At 36.8% G+C, this 26,353-nt stretch overlaps 1 protein-coding gene across 3 annotated transcripts; it reads left to right on the top strand.

Moving 5' to 3' along the window:
* Positions 1-24,687, top strand: ccdc136b (coiled-coil domain containing 136b). Of its 3 annotated transcripts, none has more exons than XR_003936932.1 (10): positions 1-126; positions 2,642-2,837; positions 6,272-6,580; positions 6,729-6,803; positions 7,206-7,505; positions 8,149-8,266; positions 8,418-8,634; positions 10,962-11,096; positions 18,421-20,944; positions 21,500-24,687. XR_003936932.1 is itself a non-coding variant. In XM_030150406.1 (10 exons), exons 2-9 carry the CDS (start codon positions 2,786-2,788, stop codon positions 14,717-14,719), a joined length of 1,311 nt encoding a protein of 436 aa, XP_030006266.1. In that variant the 5' UTR covers positions 1-126; positions 2,642-2,785; the 3' UTR covers positions 14,720-14,729; positions 18,421-18,529. The 3 variants fall into 3 exon arrangements, 1 of the variants encoding a protein (XP_030006266.1); XR_003936931.1 differs by having other exon boundaries at positions 18,421-20,940; XM_030150406.1 differs by lacking the exon at positions 21,500-24,687 and adding an exon at positions 14,615-14,729 and having other exon boundaries at positions 18,421-18,529.
* Positions 24,688-26,353: the final 1,666 nt, after the last annotated feature.

Raw genomic sequence — 26,353 nt, forward strand, 5'->3', positions numbered from 1 at the left:
CATCACGCTGATGCTGAGGAGGAAATGTAGGACAAGAGAAGGAGAGGTCTGCAGTGAAATCATAGAGGGAGGGAGGAGAGAGGAGACAACAGAACTACAGCAGAGCAGTTCATCTAACACAACAAGGTATTTCTTTATTTATATCTAAATTGTATTATATTATCTGTTATTCTGTGTGCATGTTCTCACAAATAGATGTGTCATATGTGAGCAGTTAGAAGAAAATAAAATGAAGTGCATTGTTTTTATGGCACTCAGTACAAAGGAAGGTCATTCACAGAGAGACGGAGATGTTACAGCTTCTTAGTAACCAGAGGCAGAGCTAAAGGATGCTATTAAAGGAACAGTTACACACATCTGGGAAATTACTGTAGGTTCTGCCATCTGTCTGCTTTTGTCCAGACTAAAATACCTTTACTACATTCTGTATGTCAGTGAAATATTGTACAAACATTTAAGATTCTTAGAGGATCGATCTTCAGTGTTTAGATTATGTGGCGGCGTCTTTGAGTCAATATTTTTTTTATGACCAGAGACACAATGATTGACATGCCAATCAGCCTTAGCTGTACACCGTGTTTACTGGTAATTTACTAATACTAGCATCCTGGATATATTAGGAGAGCTGAATACAGTGGTTGAACCATAGACTGTATATAAAGACAGACATAGTGATGACTCCTCACAAGTGAAGCCAAATCATCTTAATCAGTGGTGGTTGGATGCAGTACAGGTCAGAAGCTCCACCCTCTCAGTGGTCATTAAAGGGACTTGGGTTAAAATGAAAATGCAGAGTGCAATACATTTTTCCTCAAGTTGTCATCTTTCTGAAGAAGTTATTTGAGTTGATAAAAACAGGTGAATGACAGCGGTAACAGTAAACAAATACTGTCATAAATGAGCCAGGCATCCAACTGGTCCATAGACATCACAGTACTGCATCTGTTACATTACCAACTTCATCTTCAAAATGCGTGACAGAGGCAGCGTGGCAGCTCTTATATCTGCAATATTGCTGTCGTCACTTTTCCAGAGTGGCAGGAAATGGTGCTGCAACTTCCATCTTTATTTTCAGTCTATAGTTGCTGCCAACTGTGCTGCTAATGTCCCCTGTGACCACCCAGGGAGTTCTCTGTTGCCCCCAAAAGCATTTCTCCATACATGATAGTAGTTCTCTTTTTGTCAATCAAATTTGAAGCAGCTACTGAAAAGCTGCCAACAAGAAAATGATGAGTGTTTCTATCAGTTAGTTTGGAGCAAGTAGACCAGGCTGTGCCATATTGTCAGAAGTTGGCAGTGTCAGCTACATTATATATGCATCAAATAAACTTAGTAGAGAAAGCAGAGCATCCTGGTGATGTTGGGGATTCCATCTGAGGTGAGGGGGTACCTTCACATTGTAATACCGCAGGTGGCCACCAGGGGTGGCTCCTAAAAACCCTGGATTCCTGGTGGAGTTTTCATTTTCTCCCCAGGTCTCTGTGGGCCCTGTCCAGGTACTCAAATGTAAATTGCATGTCGATATGAAACTGAGAATGAATGGTTGTTTGTCTGTACATGTTGGCCCTCTGACGAAGGGACTGGTGCCCACCCCCCTTCGGTTGCCAGGATAGTTGCCAGCACCCCTGCAAGGACTAAGTGGTCTGGAAAATGAATACAGCTTGACTGCAGTTGGGGTTAACGGGTTCCTGTAACAAGACTGTAAAATGACTTTGTTACTCAGCGCTTGATGACATTTACAGGTTTTATTTTCGAGTCAGTGAGATAACACTAATATTAGCTCACCTCTAACCCCATGGGCTGTCGTAGTTCTGAGCCTTTTTTTTTTTTTTTTTTTTTTTCACAAATATGGTCACTTCTAGCTTCAGAAAGCCAACACGGTAACAGCCAAATCCTAAAACACTGGCTTCAAAACAGAAGTTCAGCAAAAACCAGTGTAATACATGAGATCATGGTTCCCCTGTCCACTAATAATATACAGTCCATGGTCCTGGAAGGTGCTGGAGATCAGAAGGGTTCAAATTTATTCTATTTTTTCCCATTTTCCGTTACTGGCATGTCCTACTTTTCAAAGGCAAAAACAACCTAAAGTCAGCAAAAAAAAAAAAAATCACATTTTTCACATTTTTGTGTTCATCTCAAAATGCACATAAAGTAATTTATTGAAAAGCACTTTATGAGAGCAGAGATGTCTGTAGTATTGATCATAGGGCACCTACAACTGCAAAAGTTGACCAGTATTCTGCTTTTCACAATCATTTGTAATAACATGAAGATTTAGATATATTAAATCTTGGAACCAGTTCCATTTTTGCAACTTGGAACTGGTTCCATTTACAGAACCAACTTCATGCTCCTGCTTTGAAAATGGACAGTCAGGGCTCAACAATAATATGTCTCTACATGTTACTAAGAACGTTCACATTTAAAACAAACAAAAATTATTGACTGATGTTTTTACATGAAATGTTTGGTCAGTCAGACTGAAATGTGTGATGTCTTCTAAACCAGTATAAATACCAGTATTGACCTGTGTAATCCAGTATTGGAGGTGCTTTGGTGGTGTCGCAGTTTTCTCTCTGGCTGCTCTGACACCCACCCTCTCCTCCTCCTCCTCTTCCTCCTCCTCCTCCTCCTCCAGTCCTCATACATCCTCGTCTGTCGGCTCCAGGATGGGGGGGCTTCAGCAGCTCGGTCTGCACGGAGCGTGAGGAGCCTTCCAGGGCCTTTGATCCTCCCTTCGCCTCTCTGCAGCAGCGTCTCCTCCACATCCATCGGCACAAACATGGACGGACTCCGCCTGCCCCCCGTCATAGAGGAGGTCCTGGATCCATCCGGTCAGTCTGGTTGTTTACATCAATAGTGTTCTGATATCCCATGGTTTGTTCATGTGACTATCATGTTTGGCATCACATCTCATATCACAAATCCCTAGCATCAAAAGCTGGTGACAAAATAAATAATGAATTAGAATAAAAAACAAATGCACTTTAATGTGTACCATGCCAATCAGATGTAACAGTCTGCTAACTCTGCTGCTAAGTTTGTCTTCTTAACAAAAACATTGTGTCATTCTCATAATTCTTACTTTGTGTTTTATTTTAAGGTATTATTTCTTGTCAAGCCTTGTGAAGCCAAGTGACAGGACTGCAGGATTTACTTCACCATCCCCTCTATTTTTACCTCCACAAAGAGTTTCAGTTTGACAGATTTCCAATTATTTCTTTCAATGCACATAAAGTGAGCTTTCATGTGTGAGTCAAACAAACTGTATATTTATGGGGGTTAAAATTAAAAAGATAAAGCACTCATAATTGTTTGTAATATGAGTAGTCTACCTCTATGCTTGCACACTTTTAGAAGATTTATAATAAGGAACATATATGAACCAGCTGCATATTTGCATACATATTAATAGACTCTTTATTAATCATTAAAAAGCACTTATTAACCCTTAAAGACCTAGAACTATTTTTGGCGGGGACTTCCAAATGCATTTTCCTCTACATCTAACAGTGATATATCATCATTTATCATAATATTATCCTCTGCATTTTACAATTTTCATTGAAAATAAAATGTTTTCTTAGATTTCATTTATTCGTGTAGATGTTCATAGAAGCTCAAGGCAAATTTGAAAGTTACAAAAAAAAAAAAGGGGGGGGGGAGTGGCTTTTTCAGCACTATATACAGTATCATTAAACAGATAAACAGGTGTTGACAACCACTGCTGCTTTTAAAACTACATGGGTTTTACTGGTGAATCAGTGTCGCAGGAGATGACAGTGTTTCCATGTTAACTACGGAGCCTCTGAATGTCCAAATGGGTCATATCTGATGACAGTGAAAAACTGAGGAGCTGCATTTTACCTGAAATATTTACGTGTATTAGATAGGATTAGTGGATCAAAGATTATTAAACATTTTAGATCAGTAGATGCTTTTGGTCACTGGAGGATGTTTAGGTCTTGAAGCATTAACTGTAACTGGACATTTTACAATCAGCACTGGTTTGTCTTCTGTTACTGCTGGTCGTTCATCTGTTGATGAAGAGTGACGGTGAGGATGAGGTGTATAGAGAGATGACAAAGATCTATTTATAGCCTCTGTGATGACGACAGCAGAGGGGATTATGGGAGTTTTTCATCAGTCTGTTCATCTCAGCTTGATTCTGTGACCTCCTGCACTGACAGCAGTAAAAAATTACATTCAGTCTGACATTTAAAATGAGGTTATGATAAATAATCACCACAGTTCATTAGGTGGTATTTACTCTGTGTGACATTTTCACCTCATTATCATATAATGGACATCTATTTTTTAATTACTGAAAGAAACTGAACCAGAAAAGGAAAATTAAAAAAAAGTTTCCACTAAGCAAATTTCCTGAAGAACTATAAAATAAATATGTGCAGTCATTTACATAATTTGCATTCATACAGTTAAGTGTTATTTGTCAAAATAATGAATAGCTCACAAATATTTTGCAGCAGTCTGCTTTTGATTATTTTTTTTTCTCATATTGTTAAATTTTCCACAAAAAATACACCAGTCTTTTAAAGTATATGAGTGCATATTTTAACCTTGTACTTCAACGCACCACAAGGAGAATTCTAATGTAATAAATTTTTATTCAATATTTGATTGTTAAATGTTTAATTGTGCAAAGATAAAATTATCTCTGATACATTTTAAAACCCAGATATATAAATATCAATCTGTGTTTCTTAATTGTCAGCACTAGATGGAGCCACAGGGCTGAGTTTCTCAAAAATTATAAAAGCAGTTTTGGACAATAAACTAAGACATGCTAGAGTATAGGCATTGTGTATGTATATGAATGTTATTGTCTGAGAGAAGCTTTTGAGCACCAGTCTTTGTCAAATTTAGCCTCTTCTCTTATCACCATACTCTGTGCTAACACTATATTGAACTTTTATCTCATCAAAGAACATATAATATGAAGCTAAACTTAAAACTATACATAGATCCACTGCAGCAAAATCATGCAGCAGAACTACATTTATGCCGCCTTGGACTAAAAGAGAAGAAGTGAAGTGAAACCTAATTATTTGTTTCACTGTAACATCAGTGAAAATCAGAAAAGTAGAACTGCATTTTTATACTCTGTCTTTGCTTACTGTCTTTTTTTGTAAGATTTGATAACTATATTATGAGAAATAGTGCTATATATGCTAATAAACGAACATATACTGTCACAGTTAAGTGAAAGCATAGTCCATACTCATCACAAGCACAATAAGTTTATGTAGCTAATGTTGGGAAAAGACAAAAATCCAGGCACTTACTTGGTTAGAAAATTTAAAAAATCCTTTATTTCATGAAGGCCTGTAGATTAGTTCATAGGGGCTGGAGTTAAAAACACACTTCCTTTGTCTTTGTCAACACCCTTAAGAAGGCGCACGCGTAGGTGTGTTTTTAACTCCAGCCTATGAACTAATCTACAGGCCCTCATGAAATAAAGGCTTTTGAAAATGTTCTAGCCAAGTAAGTGTCTGGATTTTTGTCTTTTCCCAATGGTTCATGCCCTCTCCATGAGCACCTTTGGTTTGCTGAATACCAGTAGCTCCCTGTTGTGTTTTGTCTTTTTGAATTTTATGTAATGGTTGACTTAATTCTTATAGTGCTAGCTCCTTAAAATGAAAAATATCGGTTTAGTCCATAGTGAAAGTTTGTTTGATTGAGTAAACTTCAATTGCAAACAAATAAATTTCTCTGTTCTCGTGGAGTGTGTACAGGGTTTAAAGCAACCCCCTTAGCTTGTGCTACATTGAGTGAATGTAGTGTTTAATGCTAATACACATTCATGTTTTAATATTGGTCTGTTTTAAGAAAAACATGTCAATATTTATTCCAAAACAGGACAAAGAAGGGTAGCACACCTCTTGTATTCATCAGTACAAAGGTTAAGGTTAAAGTTAAAGGAAATCTTAATTTACTACCCCAAACGGGAAATGTGGTTTCGGTATTTTACTCATCCTGATATACACAGCACCTAGCCTTAGCCTTAGCATTAAACACACTAGGAGCACTGAGCTGCCATTGAAGGTGCTCAGGGACCAACACCATGTCTTACTTGTTTTTATGATGATAAATGTAAGTAAAATAATTAAGAAGTTTATGTCTTCATCATACACCGGGGGACACAGACATAAGTCTTTCCCACCATTTTATTAATATAGAATGGATGGGGTTTATGTTTTTTTTTTTATTATTATTTTTCTTTACCTCTCTTTTTGTCTGACTTCAGATGACCTGTGTGAGCTGAAGGTGGAGAAGCCGATCATGCTGGCAGACACTCTGACAGCCAAAGAGAGGGAGTCCCTGGAGGAGAAGGAGGAGACGGTGGGAGATGGGGAGAAGGGTCAGCAGGAGGAGGAGAAGGAGGTTAAGGAGGAGAAGGGGGAGGAGGAGCAAGGAGGAGGAGGAGGAGGAGGAGTGAAAGATGAAGAGGGGGAGCTGGAGGAGCTGAGGGCTCAGGTGCTGCAGCTGCTGCTGGAGCTGGAGGAGACCAGGGAGGTTTCCCAGAGACACGAGGAGAGCTTCATGGAGCTGCAGGGTTCGTCAGAGATGGATGAAATTGATCCATCGATATTTTTAATGAGCATTTTTCATTTTAAAAGCATTTGTATAAGTATTATTGCTTTAAATATTAAAAAAATAAATTGCATGAAAGCATTCCACCTGGTCTGTTCTCTACTTTTTAGGTCTGTTAGAGGAAGAGCGGCTGGCAAGTGCCCATCAGGCTGAGAGTTTCACCAGACAGATTCAGAGGCTGCAAGGTTTGTCCTGACAATGTCTCACTTTTCCACAAGTATCTTTTTGTATAAGGTTCTCATTAACGAAAAACAACATTACATTGTAAAAATGTCCCACTGTACCCCAAAATAGGTTCAGTGTTCAAGATGCATTTGATAAAAGTGCGTTTTTGTGAAATACATCTTCACAAAGTTAGAACTTTTAAGTTTTCAAAGTCTTCTTCTCTACCAAACAGATTTACATTTGGTAATGCCCCAATGTTTCAGAAATGTCACTTTTTTTTAGTTAAGTATTCACTTTAAAAATATCTTTCTAGAATAAACAGAAAGAAAATATTGAATATTAAAGAAAATATCCTTGTAAAAATTAAACATGCAACCACACCTTTTTTAGTTAATTTTTTTTTTTTTCTCTCTCACCTTCAGCTCAGCTCCGTTCGGTTCAGGAGGAGATGGACAGCCTGGAGGAGGAGAAGGAGAGTGAGCTGGAGGAGGTGCAGGAGGAGCTGCGCTCGGCTCAGGAGGAGGTTCTGGTCCTGCAGCAGGCGGCTGAGGAGGCAGCAGCGGAGAGGGAGAACGACATCGCCTCCCTGCAGGAGGAGTTGTGTCGTCTGCGAGCGGAGCTGCAGCGCCTCCACACCACAGCACAGGAGTATGAGCTGGAAATCACATCACTGAGGGCTGAGATCAGTATGAAGAGCCGCAACACACTCACTGATCCACATGGTAACTGGGGTTTATGTTCCATTTTATACAATTGGACTCAGGTTGTTTTTAAATGCTGATTTAGTCTAAACGTGCAGTTTTCGTTAAGTGTGTCTCTTTCTCTGCATATGGGATGTTTAGTTTTTTGTTTTATTCAACAGATCTGATAGGTGTTGTTTTTTGGTACATTGCTAATAAAGTAAGAACACAACGTGCTTTACTCAGACTGTGATTTCCAAAGAATATCTCAGGACATTTTTTTAATAAAATCAGCTGTACAAAAGTATCATTTATTTCAGTATAATTTATCGTATTCATTTCTGGTGTAGAATAACACATTAGGTGCAACATGTGCAGCATGTGAATTTTTGACAGCTGTATGCCAGAAATTGGGAAAAGTCTTTGTAGTTGTTCAATGGCTTTCATATTTTCTCAAAACAACTACAAAGCTTTAAATGTGGAGAAATGACTGGGAAATATTTCACCATTAGAAGTATGTGTGAATCAACTATTGCCAGAGTTCAAGCTGGGTTTTAAAAAAATATTGATTAGTGCCATGGTGTTTCAGATCCTTCTTGCTTGTTGCTGCACTTTCTAGTAATCATTCACTTCTTCGTATATAAAATTGAACTCTAATGTGTACTGTATGTGGTTGTGTGAGCAGGTAACATGAGTCAGCTCAGGGACGAAGTCATCTCTCTGACAAATGAGCGCCAGTCGCTGACCAGTGACAACAAAGAGTTGAGCAGCAAAGTGGAACAACTGCAGCAGCAACGAGAGGCGTGAGTTGCCCGATCAGCTGTCAGTCAACTATTACATCAACACGAACATCCACAGATCACTATAACTGCTGTCTCGTCTATCTTTGTCAAACTTCACATGGAGTTTAATGCTTTACCTGCTGTGTCATGAACACTCTGTGTTGTTGAACAGCTGTGATGATGTGTACCTGGCTGTCAGAGTTGAGGGCCAAACTGAGTGTGAGCAGAACGACCAGGTGAAGTCCGACGCCTACATTACTCTGTCCCAGTCTGGTCCTGAACACCAGGAGGGACAGAGGGATTCAGACTTGTCCTCAGTCCAGGAGCTCAGTGCCCTGAAGATCCAACTGAGGCAAGCAGAGGAGACCGCTCAGAAAGTCCAGAGAGAAGTAAGATGACAAAATCACCTACACCACAAACTTCAGTTAGTTTTACAAGAGAATTTCATCAGTTGTGATGTGTGTAGAACCATTAGTAATTTTAATGTTTAGTCTCCAGTCTTTATATGGGTAGACTGTATTTGGGTCCAAGAAAATTAGATACCAAAGGACTCAAATTATTTAACATACAATGGGTAAAATAAGTATTGAACATGTTACCATTTTTCTCAGTAAACATATTTCTAAAGGTGCATTTGACATGAAATTTTTTTATCATCCTAGTAAATGGCACAGTTTTTTTTTTTTTATCAGTAATGACTCTGTACATTTTTCCATTCACCCTTCAGTTATATGAAGTTTACCAATATTGTATTCTGAAAAACAGCCCCACACCATGATGTTCCCACCTCTAAACTTAAAGGAGTGATATTTTGCTTTTTTTTTTTTTTTTTTAAATGGAATTATGCATTTTAAAACATTTCCCTGTGGTCTACATAAACTGTAAATGCTATGCTTGGGTCTGAATTCTTCATTAATTCAACTCCACAGGTCCATCTTCAACCTTATTTCTGTGTAATGACATCAGAAAGGTCGTTTTGAGTGCCGGCCCTTTAAATACAAATGAGCCATTTCACACCCCACCCCCTCCAGGTTGTTGGCTGTGCTGCTCTGTCCCGTTCAACCAACAACTGAACATTTTAGGTAATCAGCTCGAAGTTTGGACATATTTTTAGTTTGGACTACAACCGCTGCTGCTGACAAACAATTATGGCATACTTAGAGAAATGTTCGTTAGAAGTCTTGACCTTATACAGGGTGGGGAAGCAAAATTTACAATGAACATTTAGTTGTTTTTTCTCAGCAGGCACTACGTCAGTTGTTTTGAAACCAAACATATATTGATGTCATAATCATACCTAACACTATTATCCATACCTTTTCAGAAACTTTTGCCCATATGAGTAATCAGGAAAGCAAACTTCAAAGAGTGTGTGATTTGCTGAATGCACTCGTCACACCAAAGGAGATTTCAAAAATAGTTGGAGTGTCCATAAAGACTGTTTATAATGTAAAGAAGAGAATGACTATGAGCAAAACTATTATGAGAAAGTCTGGAAGATACTATTAAAGAAGAATGGGAGAAGTTGTCACCCGAATATTTGAGGAACACTTGCGCAAGTTTCAGGAAGCGTGTGAAGGCAGTTATTGAGAAAGAGGGAGAACACATAGAATAAAAACATTTTCTATTTTGTAAATTTTCTTGTGGCAAATAAATTCTCATGACTTTCAATAAACTAATTGGTCATACACTGTCTTTCAATCCCTGCCTCAAAATATTGTAAATTTTGCTTCCCCACCCTGCATGTGCAAATGTTGTGATGTTACGAGTTATAAAACATAACAAATTAAGAAGGAATTATAATGGGTTGTAGAACTCCATTCGATTTTTGCCAAAATGAATATAAAGATAGCTTTGCTGCACCTGGAGGGTTCAAATTCAAACTTTATGAACTATTAGGGTCCAAATACACAAATAAATGTACCAAAGACTAATAAAAGTGGGTTTAGGAAAATTTGACCCCTTTAACTCTTGGTTGAGTGTTTATGTTGCCATCTTGCAAGGTGCACCTGGTTGTGGCGCCTAATAACGAGATGATGGTCTTTCCACATCCAGATTATGGCTCCAACAGTACTCACTGGATCATTCAGAGGTTTAGAAATCATTCTGTAACCACTGCCATCAGTCTGTTTAGCAACAAAGATACAAAGGTTTTGAGAGAGCGCTACCCATCATGAGATGTTTCTTGTGTGACATCTTGGTAATGAGACCTTTCAGAAACCAGCTGCTGTTATGATGATTATGATCACTTGCACTAACAAGGGGCAGGACTGCTTTCTGATAACGGATAGATTTCAGCTGGTGTCTCTCTTTCTTCATGTGTTTAATACTTTTCCCCCTGTGTCATTTCATATTATTACTCGGAACTTAATTTCCGGACATCTATGGTTTGGTTTCTTTTACACGGGTTGTTAGGACATTTGGTGAAAATGTCATGTCAATAGCACCTTTAGAAATATATTTAAAGAGAAAAATGATGACGAGTTCAAGTCTTATTTTACTTACAGTGTGTTCTATTCTGTCTTCAAAAAGCCAAGATTGCAACCATCATAATGGAAATTCAAGGAGTCAAAATTATAGTCAACAAACCAATGAGTGACAGCTCCATGATTGCATGCACTTCTTTTACACAGTCTGGGACAACAGTACAATAAATTCTTCAACTTCAGAAATAAGTGTCATCCATTTTTCTTATTTTTCCTGTGTTATGTGTCAGTGTGATGGTTTGAAGTTTGAGCTGGCTGAGCTGCAGCAGCTTTACGACAGCAGTCAGCAAGAACGAGCAGCACTGGAGCAGGAGCTGCAACGCTGCAAGGCTGAGCTTCAGAAGCTGGTGGGAAGGAAGCCACAGGTAAGAAGTTTAAAGTCAAGGAATCTACTCATGTGTATGTGATTCCTGACCCACTTTAGTAAAAACAAAACAAACCCGTTTTGGATATAGAAGTACAGTCCTTCATACATTTGTACACTGAGACACAATTAAGGTTTAAAACCTTTGGAGATGAGGAACTTGAAAGGAACCTTTGTATGAAAGTGGAGATGTTTAGGTTGAAAAAAACTGAGATGTCACGGTAAGTACAAAGGATTATAAACATGACACAGTTCTTTTTGACACCCTGCATCCTGACTGATGCGTCCCTCAGATCCATGCTGTTTCCATGAAGTCTGTCCGTTTGTACTACGTGCATGTTGGTCGATTACTGCTCAGCCAAAAAGCTCTGTAGATGCCTCATTGGTCATGTTGCTTCTGGTTTTTAACTGCAGCTCTGCTCATGTCGCTGGTCTTTGAGCGTTTTGTCGTGAGCTTCTTCCCAACATTTGTCACCACTGGGCAGTTTGTTTTTGTCAAAGCAGTCATCTGTCTGTTTCTGCTGTTTCTCAGTTTACCGCCTCCTCCTCAGAGCATCACAACATTCAGAGGTTTGTTTACCTGAAAAAAGAAAACTGTGAAATGTGTAGTGACAGTCTCAATATGCTAATGTCTCATGTGTTGAACATTTGAAATAATGAGATCATCTGAGAGGGTAGACATAAGTTTAATCAGTTACATTTTGATGTTTATCTCTTAACCTTTCTCTACTCCAGGGGCGAAAGTTCAATCCAAATCTTTATTGGTCTTATCACTCACTTCCCTCCTCGTGCCAGGATGCCAGCCAAGACTTTTTCCTAGACCTGTTACTCCAGACTCATCTGCTGTAATGTGTGACATGGGTTCTGATTTGAGAATTTGAAAAGTTGACCTGGAGTTTAACAATCGTATTTGCACCACAGGAAATTTCCCTGTGATCCTCGAACTTTTGGAAGAACCCGTGACCTTTCCACAGCAGGGAACACAAAATAAATTGATGTTCAGGGACAATACCCCCCCCCCCCCCCCCAAAAAAAAAAAGCCCTTTGCTCAAGAAATAGTACTGTCTTGATAGTTCAGTAACTGTGTAAGAGGTGCTGTCACTTCCTCAGACAAGTGGATTAATTTTCAAAAAAACTGTGTGAACACAGATAAACAACAGACTGGTGGAACATTTAAGTCCCTCAGACTAAAGTTCTGGAACTGACAATTTCAGGTTCTTTAGGTAGAAATGTGGCCCTCAAAACTAGACTTGAGACTTCTGGGTTTTGAGTGTCAGACCCTAAGAGGACAGTCTTAGTTGTACATTAACCTTTTAAAAAGGTGGGTACACTGGGGTGTTGTGGACTGTCAGTATCTAACTTTAAAAGGTTAATGTAGATCTTTCTTGGAGTTGGACTCTGGACTTGAGTTTCATATGAAACTTTTCTTGAGACCTACCAGACTTGGAACCTGACTTAAGACTCGACAGTCGTGTCTTAAAGGTAAATACAAGAACTGCTTTTCTTACTGTGGGTTTTGCATTTCAGAGAAGAGAGAACTGTCCTTTGAAATGTGGGATTGGGACATGATGCTGAGGGGTTGGACTTGGTACTCAAGTGTCAGTAATTAGGACAAAAATCCCTCTGATATCTGTTTCATATTGGACAAAAGACCTACTGATGTCTGACTTTTTATCCTCGGTGTGAAAGGATTCAATTAGGTACAAGCATTCCTAGGTCAGATGATTCTGCACTAGCCACAGGTATTTAGTGGTTCAACTCCAATCGGCAGTGATGGAAATATAATACCTGAGTGTACCCACTACTTTTCATTCCTTCTCTGGCCTGATGTTATGATACTTGTCATAAGCCATAAATTTCATTCATCTCCATTCAAGCAGCACTTGAAAATGAGTAATTCTGCCTTGTTATCTTTATTCTGGTGCTTTTGTGATGTCAAACCAACCAGAAACAAAAAACAGAATGGCTTGTCCCCTGGCAGTGTGAAAGGAACTCGGAGAAGCCAGATAAACGTGCACATCTTTGGTAACAGTAGGAGACGTGCTTTTGGTCTTGATGCTGTTTCATGTTAACTTGGGGCTTGACTTTAGGCTTTACATCAGTGTCTGAGACTGATGTCTGTTGACTTAACCAATGTTGGGACTTAGCTGAGGTTAGAGGTCAACCTCCAAACTTTAGTCTTGAGGGTTTTTTTTATTTGAGTTTGGGTTATCTGTCTGAAACTTGAATCTGTCTCTCAGAGCCATGAAATTCTTGACTTCCGATATGACTTTTTGAGTGATTAGAGACAAGGTTATTTTCGTTAACGAAAATTAACGAAATGACGAAAACTAGAATTGAAAAAACCTTTTCGTTAACTGAAATAAATAAAAACTATAATTAAAAGGAAATAATGATAACTAACTGAAACTGCATTGTGTGTTTACAAAACTAATAAAAATGAATAAAAATTATGGATAAAATTCCCTTTGTTTTTGTCTTTGTCAATGTCAGATTGATACGAAATCGATTTATTTGGTTCTATCAGTTTTCTGTGCTGTCACTATACGACACTTGACGGTCCGTCACCTGTGTTCACTTGTGGTTTCCGGTCATCTTCTGGTCCCCACTCTACCTGGAAACATGGAGACTAAAGTTGGGAGAAAGCAGCAGAGTCCTGTCTGGGATTTATTTGAATACGACGGAGAGGAAGAGAAAAGAGACGACAAAACTAAAATTAATACTAAAACTAAGCATTTAGAAAATAACGAAAACTAATAAAAACTAGCAAACCTGCTCTAAAAACGAATTAAAACGAACTGAATTAGAGAAAACAAAGTCAAAACTAAATAAAACTAAACTATAATGAAAAATCCAAAACTATTAGAACCTTGATTAGAGACCTGCCCTTTAAGACTTAGGACTGAACATGACATGACTATTTTACTTGGAGTCAAAAGCTTCCTGAATTGACCTGGGACTTTTCTCTTGGAGATTTCCCACCTCTGCTTCTACCCATCATATCATCCCCCTAGTCCTTATGCACCACAGTTGTATTTAACCTCCTGTTTATCCTTTAACCCACTCTGCAGTGCTGCTAATGCTGTCAGATTTTAAGCAGCACTTCAAAGTGTCACAAAAGATTTTTAAACAAAATGTTTAAAATTGCTCTCATCTCGCCTCTCGACATTGTTGCTGTCTTCCTGTTTTCTTGATCTTTTGCTCCATTATTGCCACATTATCATGATCATGTTTTTATGGCACTGCTGCCACTTTTGTTTCACATGAATTTCACAAAATGATCTTGATCAAATTTTATATGAATTTGATGGTTTCAATGCTCAACCTTCTTTCTGCCTATTCTCTTAATTTCTGTGCATTTGTTTTTCATCAGTCTTTTATGTTTTTCTTTGCTCCATGTTTGCATGTTGTCCTCCACACCGTCTGCCTTAAATACTCTGATTATTTTATGATTTTATTTACTCCTCTCTCCACCTCCTACTCCTCCTCCTACACTCCTACCTTTTGTCTTCTCCCCAGAACTGCACTCGTCCGTCTGCGCCCCCTGTTCTCTCCATACCCTTCATAGGAATGATTGTTATAGTGGCCTTGATTTGGTGCTGGTGGGAGGAGCTGGCATCATAGAGGGGACCAGGTATGGCCACGCCCTTCTTTCTCTACCAGACACTACGGTTAGCATCCAAAGGTGGCATAATTATGGGCTTATATCAGAGCTGACTGTCTGTATGTTGTAAAGCTTGGTATCAGATTCTATTTGGAAATTTCCAACACAATTATTGTTAACATGTAGATCAACACAAAAGTTGTGTTACCCCCATTTGAGTCACTGTACTTTTGAAGTTAGAGTGGGTCCTCTTCTCTTCTGGATGAGGGAATTGATATAAAAAAGTGTAACATTTAAAAGCAAATGCACGCAGATTTGTATTATATTCCAGTTGTAATTGGATTAAAAAACTACAGGTATCGCATGTAGTTTTTTTGGAAACTAAACCCTGCTACAGCTAAGTGGTAAAACGTGTTTCACTGAGATGTTCCTTTTCATAAAACCTTGGCAACAACCATTCATGGACAAAAGAATCCTACAATGTAGAATTTCAAATAATTCACATCTCAGTATCCCAAAAAATGTACCTTTTCACTCTCACAGTCCAATGAGATGTGTTCATGTCACTAAATATGTGAAGCATAAATGTTCTTTGATATGAGAGAGAAAAGTAATAAGTTTTAAGAAGTTACTTTGAGAAGTTACAACTTCTTAAATAATCATGTCACACTACTGGTGAGTTGCACTGACCTTTTCACCTTTTTGACAGCCATTTGCCCATGGACAAATATAAAGACATACACCAAGGGCACTGGCTGGTTTCTCTATGTTTTTGTCTAAGATCACTGTCTCCCAATCCCTGTGCAAATAACCAGGACCTGAACTTACAACCATTCTGTTATAATGTTGCTGACATAAAACTGAAGTCAGCTGACAGCTGCTCAGCTCCATAGATATGAGATATGTCATTTAGTTTAGGGCTTTACTCATACTGTAAGTGGTTGTTAATGTGGGGAGTCTGTGTTTAAATATGTGGCCAGGAGACTGTCAGTCTTAGAAGTTTAGAGGAGTGTAGGATTAACTTACAGAATCACTTCCAACATGACATCAGTGCTAAAATCACACATACGTTTACAACAGATTGCAGTATGAGGAGTACACATAATGCACTCTGTAGCCCCATAGTTTAATCCATTAAAATCATGTATCTAAATGCGTGCACATAACCCTGACCTTAATCAAAACCGAGCTCTAGTCCAACCATTAAACCAAATTTTACCCCCAAGCCTCTTGTTAAAGGTCTGTCTGAAACTTAGAAACAGTAAAAATGTCCCCAGTTTGTAGGTCAGGTCCTCACTTCAATGAAAGAAAATGAAAAAGTCAAATTGCTGTTGAAGTACACATACACTCTGTTCATGGTGTTGTTAAGTGGCTAACAAGGTGGCTAACAATGTGTTTGCACTGTCATTGTGGTGTATGGATGATCACTTACAAAGAATAAATATGAATGATGAGGAAGCACATAAACATCTCTCAAGTGAAACTAAAAAATGACAAACCAAATTTCAGCATTTTTAACTGGACTTAAGGACTACACTAGAACTAGAACTAAGGCCAAAGGAACATATAATCATATGATGACATTTTTAGAAAGACTCATGATCCACTGTGTGAATCACAATCTTCCTATTTCTTACATAATGTAGGTGAATTACAACCAAGCTATACTAACTTTTCCTCTGGTTCTGGAGGCATAGGCTGTTTTTGATGGCTTTTTGCTTTTATGACTAGAATTTCGGCATTTCTCCATTATTTTGCCACATAGTATTACAATCTTTTGACATTACTTGATGGAGTAAACATTAGTCTGTAGTTTCTTAACCTCCTGAGACCCAGGAAATGTCAGCAAAGTACAAGCTTTTTTTGTTTTTTCATTATATAAGTGCCTATATTGGAAACATCATGATGCAACAGTTTTTTCAGATGTAGTTTTTAAATTTTTTATGGAATGTCCTTTGTGATGGACAGTTTTCTTTTCTTGGTTTTTTTTGTATAAAGTTGTGAAACTCTTGTCCACAAATGTGGACAGAAAACCTATAGCTGGGTCTGAGGAGGTTAAAAGTGTGTCACTTAACACTTCAGTCTGGAGAGACGCTAAAATCTTTTCAGGCCTGTTGTCTCCTACTTAAACACTGCAGTATATGCTTGAGTTTGTATCAAAGATTTTGCACCAAAGTGCTTCACCAAAACATGACCTATCTATACTCAAATGCATGACAAATGTGAAACATAGACAAGGTAAAAAAATTTTAAGAAAATTTTGAACATAAAACATTTTTAAAGAAAACTGAAATGTATTAAATACAATCAGTCTTAGGATTGATTAATTTTTCACCTTTTTTTCTTTTGTTGCCTCTCCTCTGTAATAGAATTTCCACTCCCCAACAATGTCTGGCCTGTTAACCAACGTTACGCATTGTAATCTTGACTTCAATGAAGTGACAAGAGGATAATGAATTTCACTGCCTCATCCACAAACTGAAGCTCCACTACTACGGCTTCAAGAAATATTTTGGGTTCCCGGAACACTGGATTCTCTGGAGATGCTACGTTGTTCCATGTGCCCTACTTTAATCTGTTGTCATGTAGTTCTCCATGTTCTTGAGTTGGGTTCCTATATATTACTTGATACATCACAGGAGTTCTAAAGGTCCTGGATGAGAATGCAGAAAACCTGAAGTGGTTTCCAGAAGTTCTTCAGAAGGTGGTTGTCGAGGATGTTGGAAAGTTTCCAAACATCTCACAGGAAGTTTATTGAGTGTAGATGTCTTTGAGAACAGTGGTTCTTAAAGAGGTTATAAAGGTCTGTGTACAGGTTCTAGGGGTCATGAGGGCACTGGATTATGATCTAGTGGTCCCTGAAGATGTAGATATCATAGAGGAGGATCCAGAATTGTTTTAAAGCTTTTTAATGGATCTGGAAGAGTCCCTAGTTAAGAGTCCCTGTTTTCTTTCTTTGAGGACAAAGAGATTTCTACTTTGTTTATTGGGCTTGTTGATTTTTTGTTCTTCTTTGTTGTCTTAATGGATGGGAATCCAAAACTAGTTCCACTTGAAAAATGGTTTTGTAAAGTCTGACCTTTTTTGGTAGCATACACTTCAATCAGTAATTTCTTTTTGCCAGTGTTTGCATGTTTTTCTGATTGTTTTCGGTTGTAACTGCTGGAAACTTCCAACAATAGCTGCACTGATGCTGAAAACCTGTGTAGGCTTGTTTTCCCACACAGAAATCTGATCAGGAATCAGTAAGGCTTTCAATAAAAATTAGATCAATAAGATAGACCTGATAATGTTACTGGTGTCACGAAAATTATTTTCTAAATTCCCATATCCTCATGTCCTCCAGTTTAAGCTCTTCCCTCTGCTCTTCATCTCATAACATCATCAAATGGACATTTCATTGGTCCAAAACTTATTTCAGTCAGTGACGATATAAAAAGATTAAATCTGAAGCAGCAGAAACACTTACATTTACCTCTGTGCATTTCTCCTGTTGTACATAAATTCAGACATGGTCTGAGGAGTCTTATTCATACTTTTTCATAATTTCTCTCCTTTGTATTAGAATAAATAAATGTTTTTGTTATCTCATTAGGTTTTTCTTGGACCGTTGTACATTAACATCCTCTCTGAGATGAAAGAGTAGAAACCACCCCGTTAACAAGAGCTGGAAGCTTGTAGATGCGCTCTGATGTGATCATTGTGTCCTCCTTCTCTGCAGACGGACTATGAAGGCTGGAATTTGGCAGTGGCGGCGGTTGCCGTGGCAGCCATCGCCGTTCTGGTTGTCCCCAGCTTCACCCGGGCCTGAGGACTTCCACAGAAAAGTGACCTCATGGTACATCCTGAGAACTCTAGGATTGTGGGATTGCCATCATCCATCCAGCGCCGCCCTCATACATGTCCGCTTGTTGCATTGCTGTGTTTTATGGGACAGCGCCGTGAAGACGATTTGGCCCATTTGCCACAGACGTCAGTGAGCGCTGGGGGAAAAGCAGTAAGAAAGACTGTTTAACTAACAAAGACTCTTCCTGCAGGGCGTCTTTGTACTGTAGGTCAGTAGTATTATTGATGGACTGTCTAATATCCACTGTCCAACTGCAAAATATTTTACACTCTTTAAATATACTTAAAATACTCAAAAATTTCTTCAAAATGTATTTTAGGTAGATTTACTGTCATGAAATATATCATAAAGGTATTGTTCTCATGTTCAGGTCAGTTTAAGGTAAAATATAGGGATTAGAGGTGCAATTAATTTTGATATCAATTAATCTGGAATTGAATATTTTCTAAATAGGTCAATTATATTTTTAATTTCATGCAAAATCGAAAAGACTTTTTTGATTTGACCAACTGTTCAAACATTACACTGTTAATTGTTCCTCAAAATCTATTTAGCTATCTATTTAATTGAATATCACAACCAGTTGAACAAAACATCAACATTGTTTTGTTCAGTTGTTCAAAATGTGTCCTAAATTCTTTAGGATATCTCTATTTTCTTTATTTTAGCAGAAATTTTCGCAGGCACTTTGATACAAAAATGAAAGTTTATACACTGCAGCCTGTAAATCATATACAAGTGTATCAGTGGAATTTTGCCAACTCATGTGTGGATGAAAGTTGACAACTTGAACAACATATTTGCTGATTTTTCATGTTGTACAGTTGTAGCTGCGTTTAGAAGAGAGAAAAGGTGAAATTGTTAGTGATTTGTATGTGATCGCCAGACTTGGAGCCATTTAAAAAAAATGTAAATATAAAAAATAATGGACCTTTGAGTTGATAATCAACTGCTATAGTTTATGAATAAACAAAAAAGAACAAATTACAGCACCTATTGATTAAGTTGAAATGGATCAGTGGCATTTTTACACCTATTGTGTCCACTAAAAATACTAAACTGTTTCAGGATATTAGAGAAAAGCAGAATGTTCTGTTTTCTTTAAAAGTGACTTAAAGAATTAGTTGATAATCATCGTCTCTGACAAATTTGTTAAAATTTCTTGCCTTATTTTCCTTGAGTCGGTAAAGAATATTTCACACTTGTTGAGTTAAACTGATGGCAAAGTGGACGGTTTGTTAAAAGCAGTAGCACATGAAAATAGAACTTTTCCATCATAACTTGGTGTCAGTCCTGCTTTACGCTCTGTTCACTCATTATGCCTGTTTGTTCTGAAAATACCACAATGCATCACTGAACAGGTTTCTTTTTGTAGCATGAGAAAACAGTGGTTCAAGGGAAAAATAATTTTAATAGTTTTATTTTATCTGCCTAACTCTTTATAGATTGATTTAAAATGTTTATATTTGGTGTTTGATCCAACAGAGTAGCATGGATGTGTGTTACATTAAAATATGATTTATTTTGAATACAGAGACATATCTGATGAGAGATTATTGTGACTGACTTCACTGTGCCAGCTTTAAGCTCAGATTGTACCAGAGTTGCTTTAAATTCCAGAGGGATATTTTTGCATGTGAACAACTTTGTTTATTTTTTGTTTTTTTATTTAATTTTTTCACAGGGGCTGTTGGGAAAGGATGAATTCCAGTAGCAGTTTAGAGATGTATAAGTCAAGAATGTTCTGTTATTATGACAATTTACCGTCATTGCTACAAACAATGCAAATTTCATATTTGTGGTGATGCATAATCTAATCTGTATTTAATGGAACATTTATGATTTAGTCAAAACTAACCTACAAGATTTTCAGATGTTTGTGTTCCTTTCGGATTTTAAAGTTTTAATTCTTTTTTTTTTATTCTTCCTTTTTTAATATAGGAGTTTTGGTCTTAATATCAGCGCAGAGGCCTGACTCTTGTTTACATTATGATGACCAAATAGAAAATACAATCCTGTGTTGAACCGACTGTGATCCTGTTTTGGTTGGAATCAGGTGTTTTGTGTCTGGATTTGTGAAAATGCATGTGAACTTAGTTATACCAAATAATGAATAACTTCAAAATAACAAACATTCCGGTTTATTTTGGATATGACACTGTTGAGATTACAAATGAATAATAAAAATTTTTATGACTTTCTATGCTGCAAAAATAGTTGAAAAATGCCTGAATAAGACAAAACTGAACTGTATACACCGTGGATGAAGTGGCATTAATGAGTCAAAGTTGGTGTTTCTTAACTGTATTTCATTTTAATATTTAATAATATAGTAGTAAACCCACTAGTTCAAAGACAAAACATGGTTTGGACACACCTTCTTATTCCATGTTTGTTTGTTTTTTTCCCAGCCAGCATGTCCATGTGGGCCCCAGAAGGGTTACAATTGGGCTGCATATAAGGGTCCCATGTGGGTTTGTCCACAGTTTCCATGGTGGCCCCACATGTGTTTGCCCATATCAGAATCAAAATCAGAATCAGAATCTCTTTATTGTTATTGTAGCAAGTACAACGAAATTGAGGCAAAGCTCTCAGGTTCAGAGCAAGAATTTACAGACAGACAACAAATATCAGTAAAACAACAACAAATATCAGTAAAACAAAAACAAATATCAGTAAAAGGCACAGTTATTTACATTAAAAAATAAAAAGTATTGCAAATTAAGATAGTTATAAAACATAGAATTTAAGTAGTGCAAATAACATGAGAAGTAGCGCAAATGACATGAAAGATAAACATTGTGGGATAAATAGTGTGAACAATAAATAATATGATATATTCAGATCTCTGATTCGGATTCTGATATGGGCAAACACCTGTGGGGCCACCATGGAAACTGCGGACAAACCCAAATGGGACCCGTATATGCAGCCCACATGGACATGCTAGCAGGGTTTTGTTTCTATTATTTCTACATTGTAAATTAAAACACAGGACATAAAACCTGTTAAATAATGTGTATGGAGTTACTTAGTGAATAGACTGTTAAAGTACAACATGTTCCCTAGTAATAGTTTTTTGCCTTCTGTTGTGATGCCTTCAGTGTCAATTTACAATGTAGGAAAATATAAATATAAGGAGGAAACAAAGGTAGGTCAATAATGGACAGGCACTGTATATATTGTTTGTTCATGATGAAATTATTCATGAATTAAGATCATAGATTACTATTGGCAGATAAACAAATGATATAAATAATGTCATGGGACGAAAATCTAGATATTTCTTTTGAAACGGGGATGTTAATAATGAGTGGAGGGTTGTTTTAATCAAAATAAGATTTATTTAAAGGTAGGCATAACAAAAAATAAAAGTATTCTTTATTAGGTAGAATTACGAAACAAACTTGAGATACAGAGCTACAATTAAGTGAAAAGTCAGTGTTTTCACTGACTCAGAATTATTTAATTGTGACTGTTCTTCAGTCTCATTCATATGGAGCTTGTAAAAACTGATGAAAAACAAATTCGGAGTAAAGATTGCAGTGATAAGAAAGTTTGGTGACACCTCAGTTAGTTTTAAGATCACAAAATTAAAATGCCATGAAATTTTAAGAGTAATCCTGACTACTATCTGTATAGTTTATTTATTAATAGGTTTTTCTTTACTGCATCATTTTTGTTTGACAAGGAAAACAGTGACATCCAGTAATTTCTATGAAAATGGAGAAATGATTTGGTAATAGTGTTAGAAGTAGACGAACCAGTGATCAGCCTGTTGTTTATTTTCTGTCAGTAACAGACAATTCTTCCTGGAAGCTGCATGCTGATGTTAATCTGTAAACAAATTCTGTACTTCCATCATTTTTATTTTTCGTCAATATATGGTAATGATTTGTACTGTACATAGAATAGTTCACTTCATAACTGAGGTTATTTTCATACAGCTGTTTAGTCTGTAGTGAAATGTTTTTGAGAAATAATGTATTGGTGACAACAGATCACAAAGATGTTCTGATAATTGGTTTACTGATATTAAGCAGGTAATATGTCACTTACTCTATATGTTCACTATGTAGGTTCTTTAAATATTTGTTGTGAATTTTGCTTTTCAACAAATATTCTTAAGGTAGTGTATAATGTTGCTCCATGTGATTCTTTTATTCTTTAATTTTAAAAAATTTCTTCTTACTCTGCTTGGCAGAAATTAGATTTAAAAATGTCCATACAGATTCAGGCTGATAAAATACTCCACACTGATATCAGAAACCTTTATCAGACTGTCTTGTCTTGTCTGTGTACATTAGTGTTGCATGTTAGGGTTTAAAAGTAGTTATTTTGCATGAAATAGACGAGTTAGTCTCAGAAGCTGTAGCATCTTTAGCAGAGTTAGCAGTGGCAGCATGAGCGCTGTAATCCACTTCTTCCATTAGTTACTTTTGCCAACAGACTGTTTTATTACTAGTTTTACAGTTAAAAGGAGTCTTTTGGTGAAATCCACTTGCTTTGTCTTCCAGGTGAGAAAACATCGTAGTTATCGGTTTCTTTTTTAATCAGTGTGCACATTAATGTGTTAGTCGAAAAGCCGTTTCACACCAGTGTGATGCAGAAAGGGAAAATTGAAGTCTGCATTACAAATTTCTCTGCATGATAAACTTATACACAAGGCACAATGTGATTTTTATGTGTTTCCATGTTCCAAATTATTTTTAAAAAGTAAAAAGAAAGAAAGAAAGAAAAAAATATACAAAATTAGTGTAAGAAGAGAAAATGTCAGGCAGTAGTTGACGGTATGAGCTACGTCTGTGTTACTTCAGATAATATTTTCAGATGACTGAGGAACAGTTAGGTTTTTAACATTTTGCCATTTATAATGACATAGCTTTAATTTGTTCCTTGATTATCTTTGATATGTTTGATTCTGGCTCAGGCTGATGGTGTGAGTAACTGTACACGGAGCCTTTTGACTCTGTGATAATAGGTCAAATGTGTAACCTAACAAATGGAAATTCACAGAAATCAAGTAAAACTCCCTGCAGTGATGTGCAAGTATTCATGAAAAACCTCATTCAATAAGTTTTTATAAATTTATTAGAGAAAAATGGTGTGAAATGGCTTTAATTTAGCATAAAGACTTGGTAGCAGGGTGAAATTGTTAGCCTAGCTTCAAACCTGTCCCATTTACATGCAACTATCTGGTACAAGTAGTATTTTCTTTTAACTAGAGTAGCCACAAATTTGTAATTTCACTTTAATGTTTACTATGTAATAGCTATAAACCATTAGCAGAGCCAAGGTTGTGTTATGAAACCATGTTGTCTTCAAAGTTTAGTGAAAATCTGGATTCAGTGATAAACATATAGTTAGGCATGTAGCAGCACCAACATAAACTCATTTAGCCAAAGCTGTTCGCGTTAGCTAGATATTTTTAGTTTAGGAAATAAAACAATAAACAATACTGGTAGCTAATTAGTTATTTAGGTATCATATGTATAAACTACTAGCATAACCAATGTTATTTTTTTGTATGTAACTGTAATTATTAATGTAATGTATTGATTTTGTTTTAAGACTAGCTTAGCACAAAGACTAGGAGAAGGGAAAAACTGCTAGTCTACCTCAAAAGTTTCTTAACTCACTAGGCTGGTTTCATGTATTAGTTGTTGTAAAGAAAAGAGAAGTGTAATGTATAAAATGTCTAAATATAAACAAAATGATAAGGGGCATTTAGCAGCGGGTAGCATTGAAGCTATTGCTAGGCTAACAGTGTCCCCTGCTTCCTGTCTCTGAGCTAAAGCTAAGCTAATACCAGTACAACTGGTGTATCTAAAAGGTCTGTCAGGATTTTCTTAAATGTCTCAACAGTTGTCAACTCATATTATTGTTGGATTCTGTAACGCCTGTGTCTTTGTCGCTTGTCATCTGTGTTTGAGGCTGTGTTGATGCTGTTGTCCAGCTGCTGTTCCAACTGACTGACTGTGAACTGTTTTGCTTCTGTAAAATACTGAATGTAATATCTGGTGTTTCTGCACAATGTTTGTCACCCGTTTAGGATTTAATTTATTTGTAATGACTTTATTGAAAGGGCCTGTACATTTTGTAAATGGACTGTCTAATAAAAACTCGTTTATGCTTGTCTTTAATGTCCCTTGTATGTAGATATGTTTTAATGGTTTTATTTTGTATCTGTACTTAGTAACAAAATGTAAACAATATATTGTTTATGAAAAGCAACTTCTGTTTACATGAATATTGTGTTTACTGCTATATATTTTATTATAGATGATGATGAAGGTAATTTTACATTGAAAGAGATGTGACAGTGGTTTATTAAGTGTTCTTAACTTTTTTGTAAAATGCAGAACAATCACAATGAGTAAAGATGTTCGTCCTTGAAAACTCAGATTTAATGGTAATTACGAGGATCTGATTTCAGAAATCCAATGTAATACTCCATATAACCACACAGAAATAAGAATAATCTGAAAGTTATTATTTTAGAATGACTTTTGTAATATTTATGCAGAGAGTGAGTTGCTGTTTATGAAGTCCAACATGTCTTCCTTTTCCTCCCCTGTCTTTTTTTTTTTTTTTTGTAATATCAGGTGACTTCCAGGATTCTGGTGTATTACATTCATGTACTGTAGTGGTTGAATATGGACCAGAGTTTATTTCCCTTCTAACTAAAAGCCCATAATGGACAAACAAACACTGACTGTTATGAGGTATGTTTTTTGCAACCACCACAGGTCATTTGGTCATGGTCTGCAACTTCAGCACTAGATGTCACTAAATATCACTCACTGAACCGTTATGTAGCCACAAGTATGAATGGTAGTTTTTAAGCTCCAAAAGGCAGCTTAAAAAGCTGCCTTTTGGATATTGCACAATGGAGTCAATGTTAGTGTGTGAGGTTTCTTAGTTTTTAAGAAGTTTGGTCTTTTAAAGAGTTTATGTGATCGCATATTCATCTGTTTATTTCTCAGTAGAGTTACACAAAAACTAAAGCGCTGATTTTGGTGATTCTTGCTAAAAGGGCCAGACAAGGGCCAAGGATGAGCCCATTAAATATTTCCGATAATCTCTAAAACAGGAGTCTAGATTTTTTTTTTTTTTTTTTTTTTTTAAATTGAATTAAGTTTATTTCAATTAAAAGACTGTGGTCTTGGCCGATGGTCTGTTGACATATATGTTCCAGTTACAGTTTTGGTCAAACTGGATAGAACACTTGGTTTCAACTGTTTTTCTTTTCTTTTTTGATTTGGCCATTAAAATATCCATAAAACAAATGGAATGTGTACAAAGCCAATAGACCCATTATAGCAGATTTGAGTCATTTTCCTACAGAAAAACAAACTATTTCACTGTCAAAGTCACACAATTATGTTCCTACAGAAGAGGCCAAAATCCTTGTGTATTCATTGTCGGATGTGATCGTGGTTAAACTGATGATGATGTGAATCTTAGGACACAGCTGTGTGATTCTTTAGAATGTACAGGGATTAACCTATTCATTATGTAAATATCAAAGTTAAAAGTGGATAAAAACAATAGGACTCACTTCATCCGCTATTTGTTGTGTATTATTTTCCTATCTGTCAGGTGCTCTAATAATCTAATAATTCTGGCCACCACTAGATGTGCTGTGACGCCACATGCGTGGTATACTTTGTTAACATATCACATAACATCATGTTAATAGGGGTCTGCATTCATCACTCTGGATAGCACTGTGTAGCACTTTCAGCAGTAAATATTATTACAGTATTTTATCATTAGCTACTCATTGATTGTCATGACTGTTGTT

The sequence above is a fragment of the Sphaeramia orbicularis genome, chromosome 12 (assembly GCF_902148855.1).
Source record: "Sphaeramia orbicularis chromosome 12, fSphaOr1.1, whole genome shotgun sequence".
Lineage (NCBI taxonomy): Eukaryota > Metazoa > Chordata > Actinopteri > Kurtiformes > Apogonidae > Sphaeramia > Sphaeramia orbicularis.

Coding starts and splice junctions, on each gene's coding strand:
- ccdc136b (XM_030150406.1), top strand. CDS start 2,786: ATGGACGGACTCCGCCTGCCCCCCGTCATAGAGGAGGTCCTGGATCCA. Junction 6,804..7,205: donor ACAGATTCAGAGGCTGCAAG/GTTTGTCCTGAC, acceptor TCTCACCTTCAG/CTCAGCTCCGTTCGGTTCAG. Junction 8,635..10,961: donor CTCAGAAAGTCCAGAGAGAA/GTAAGATGACAA, acceptor GTTATGTGTCAG/TGTGATGGTTTGAAGTTTGA.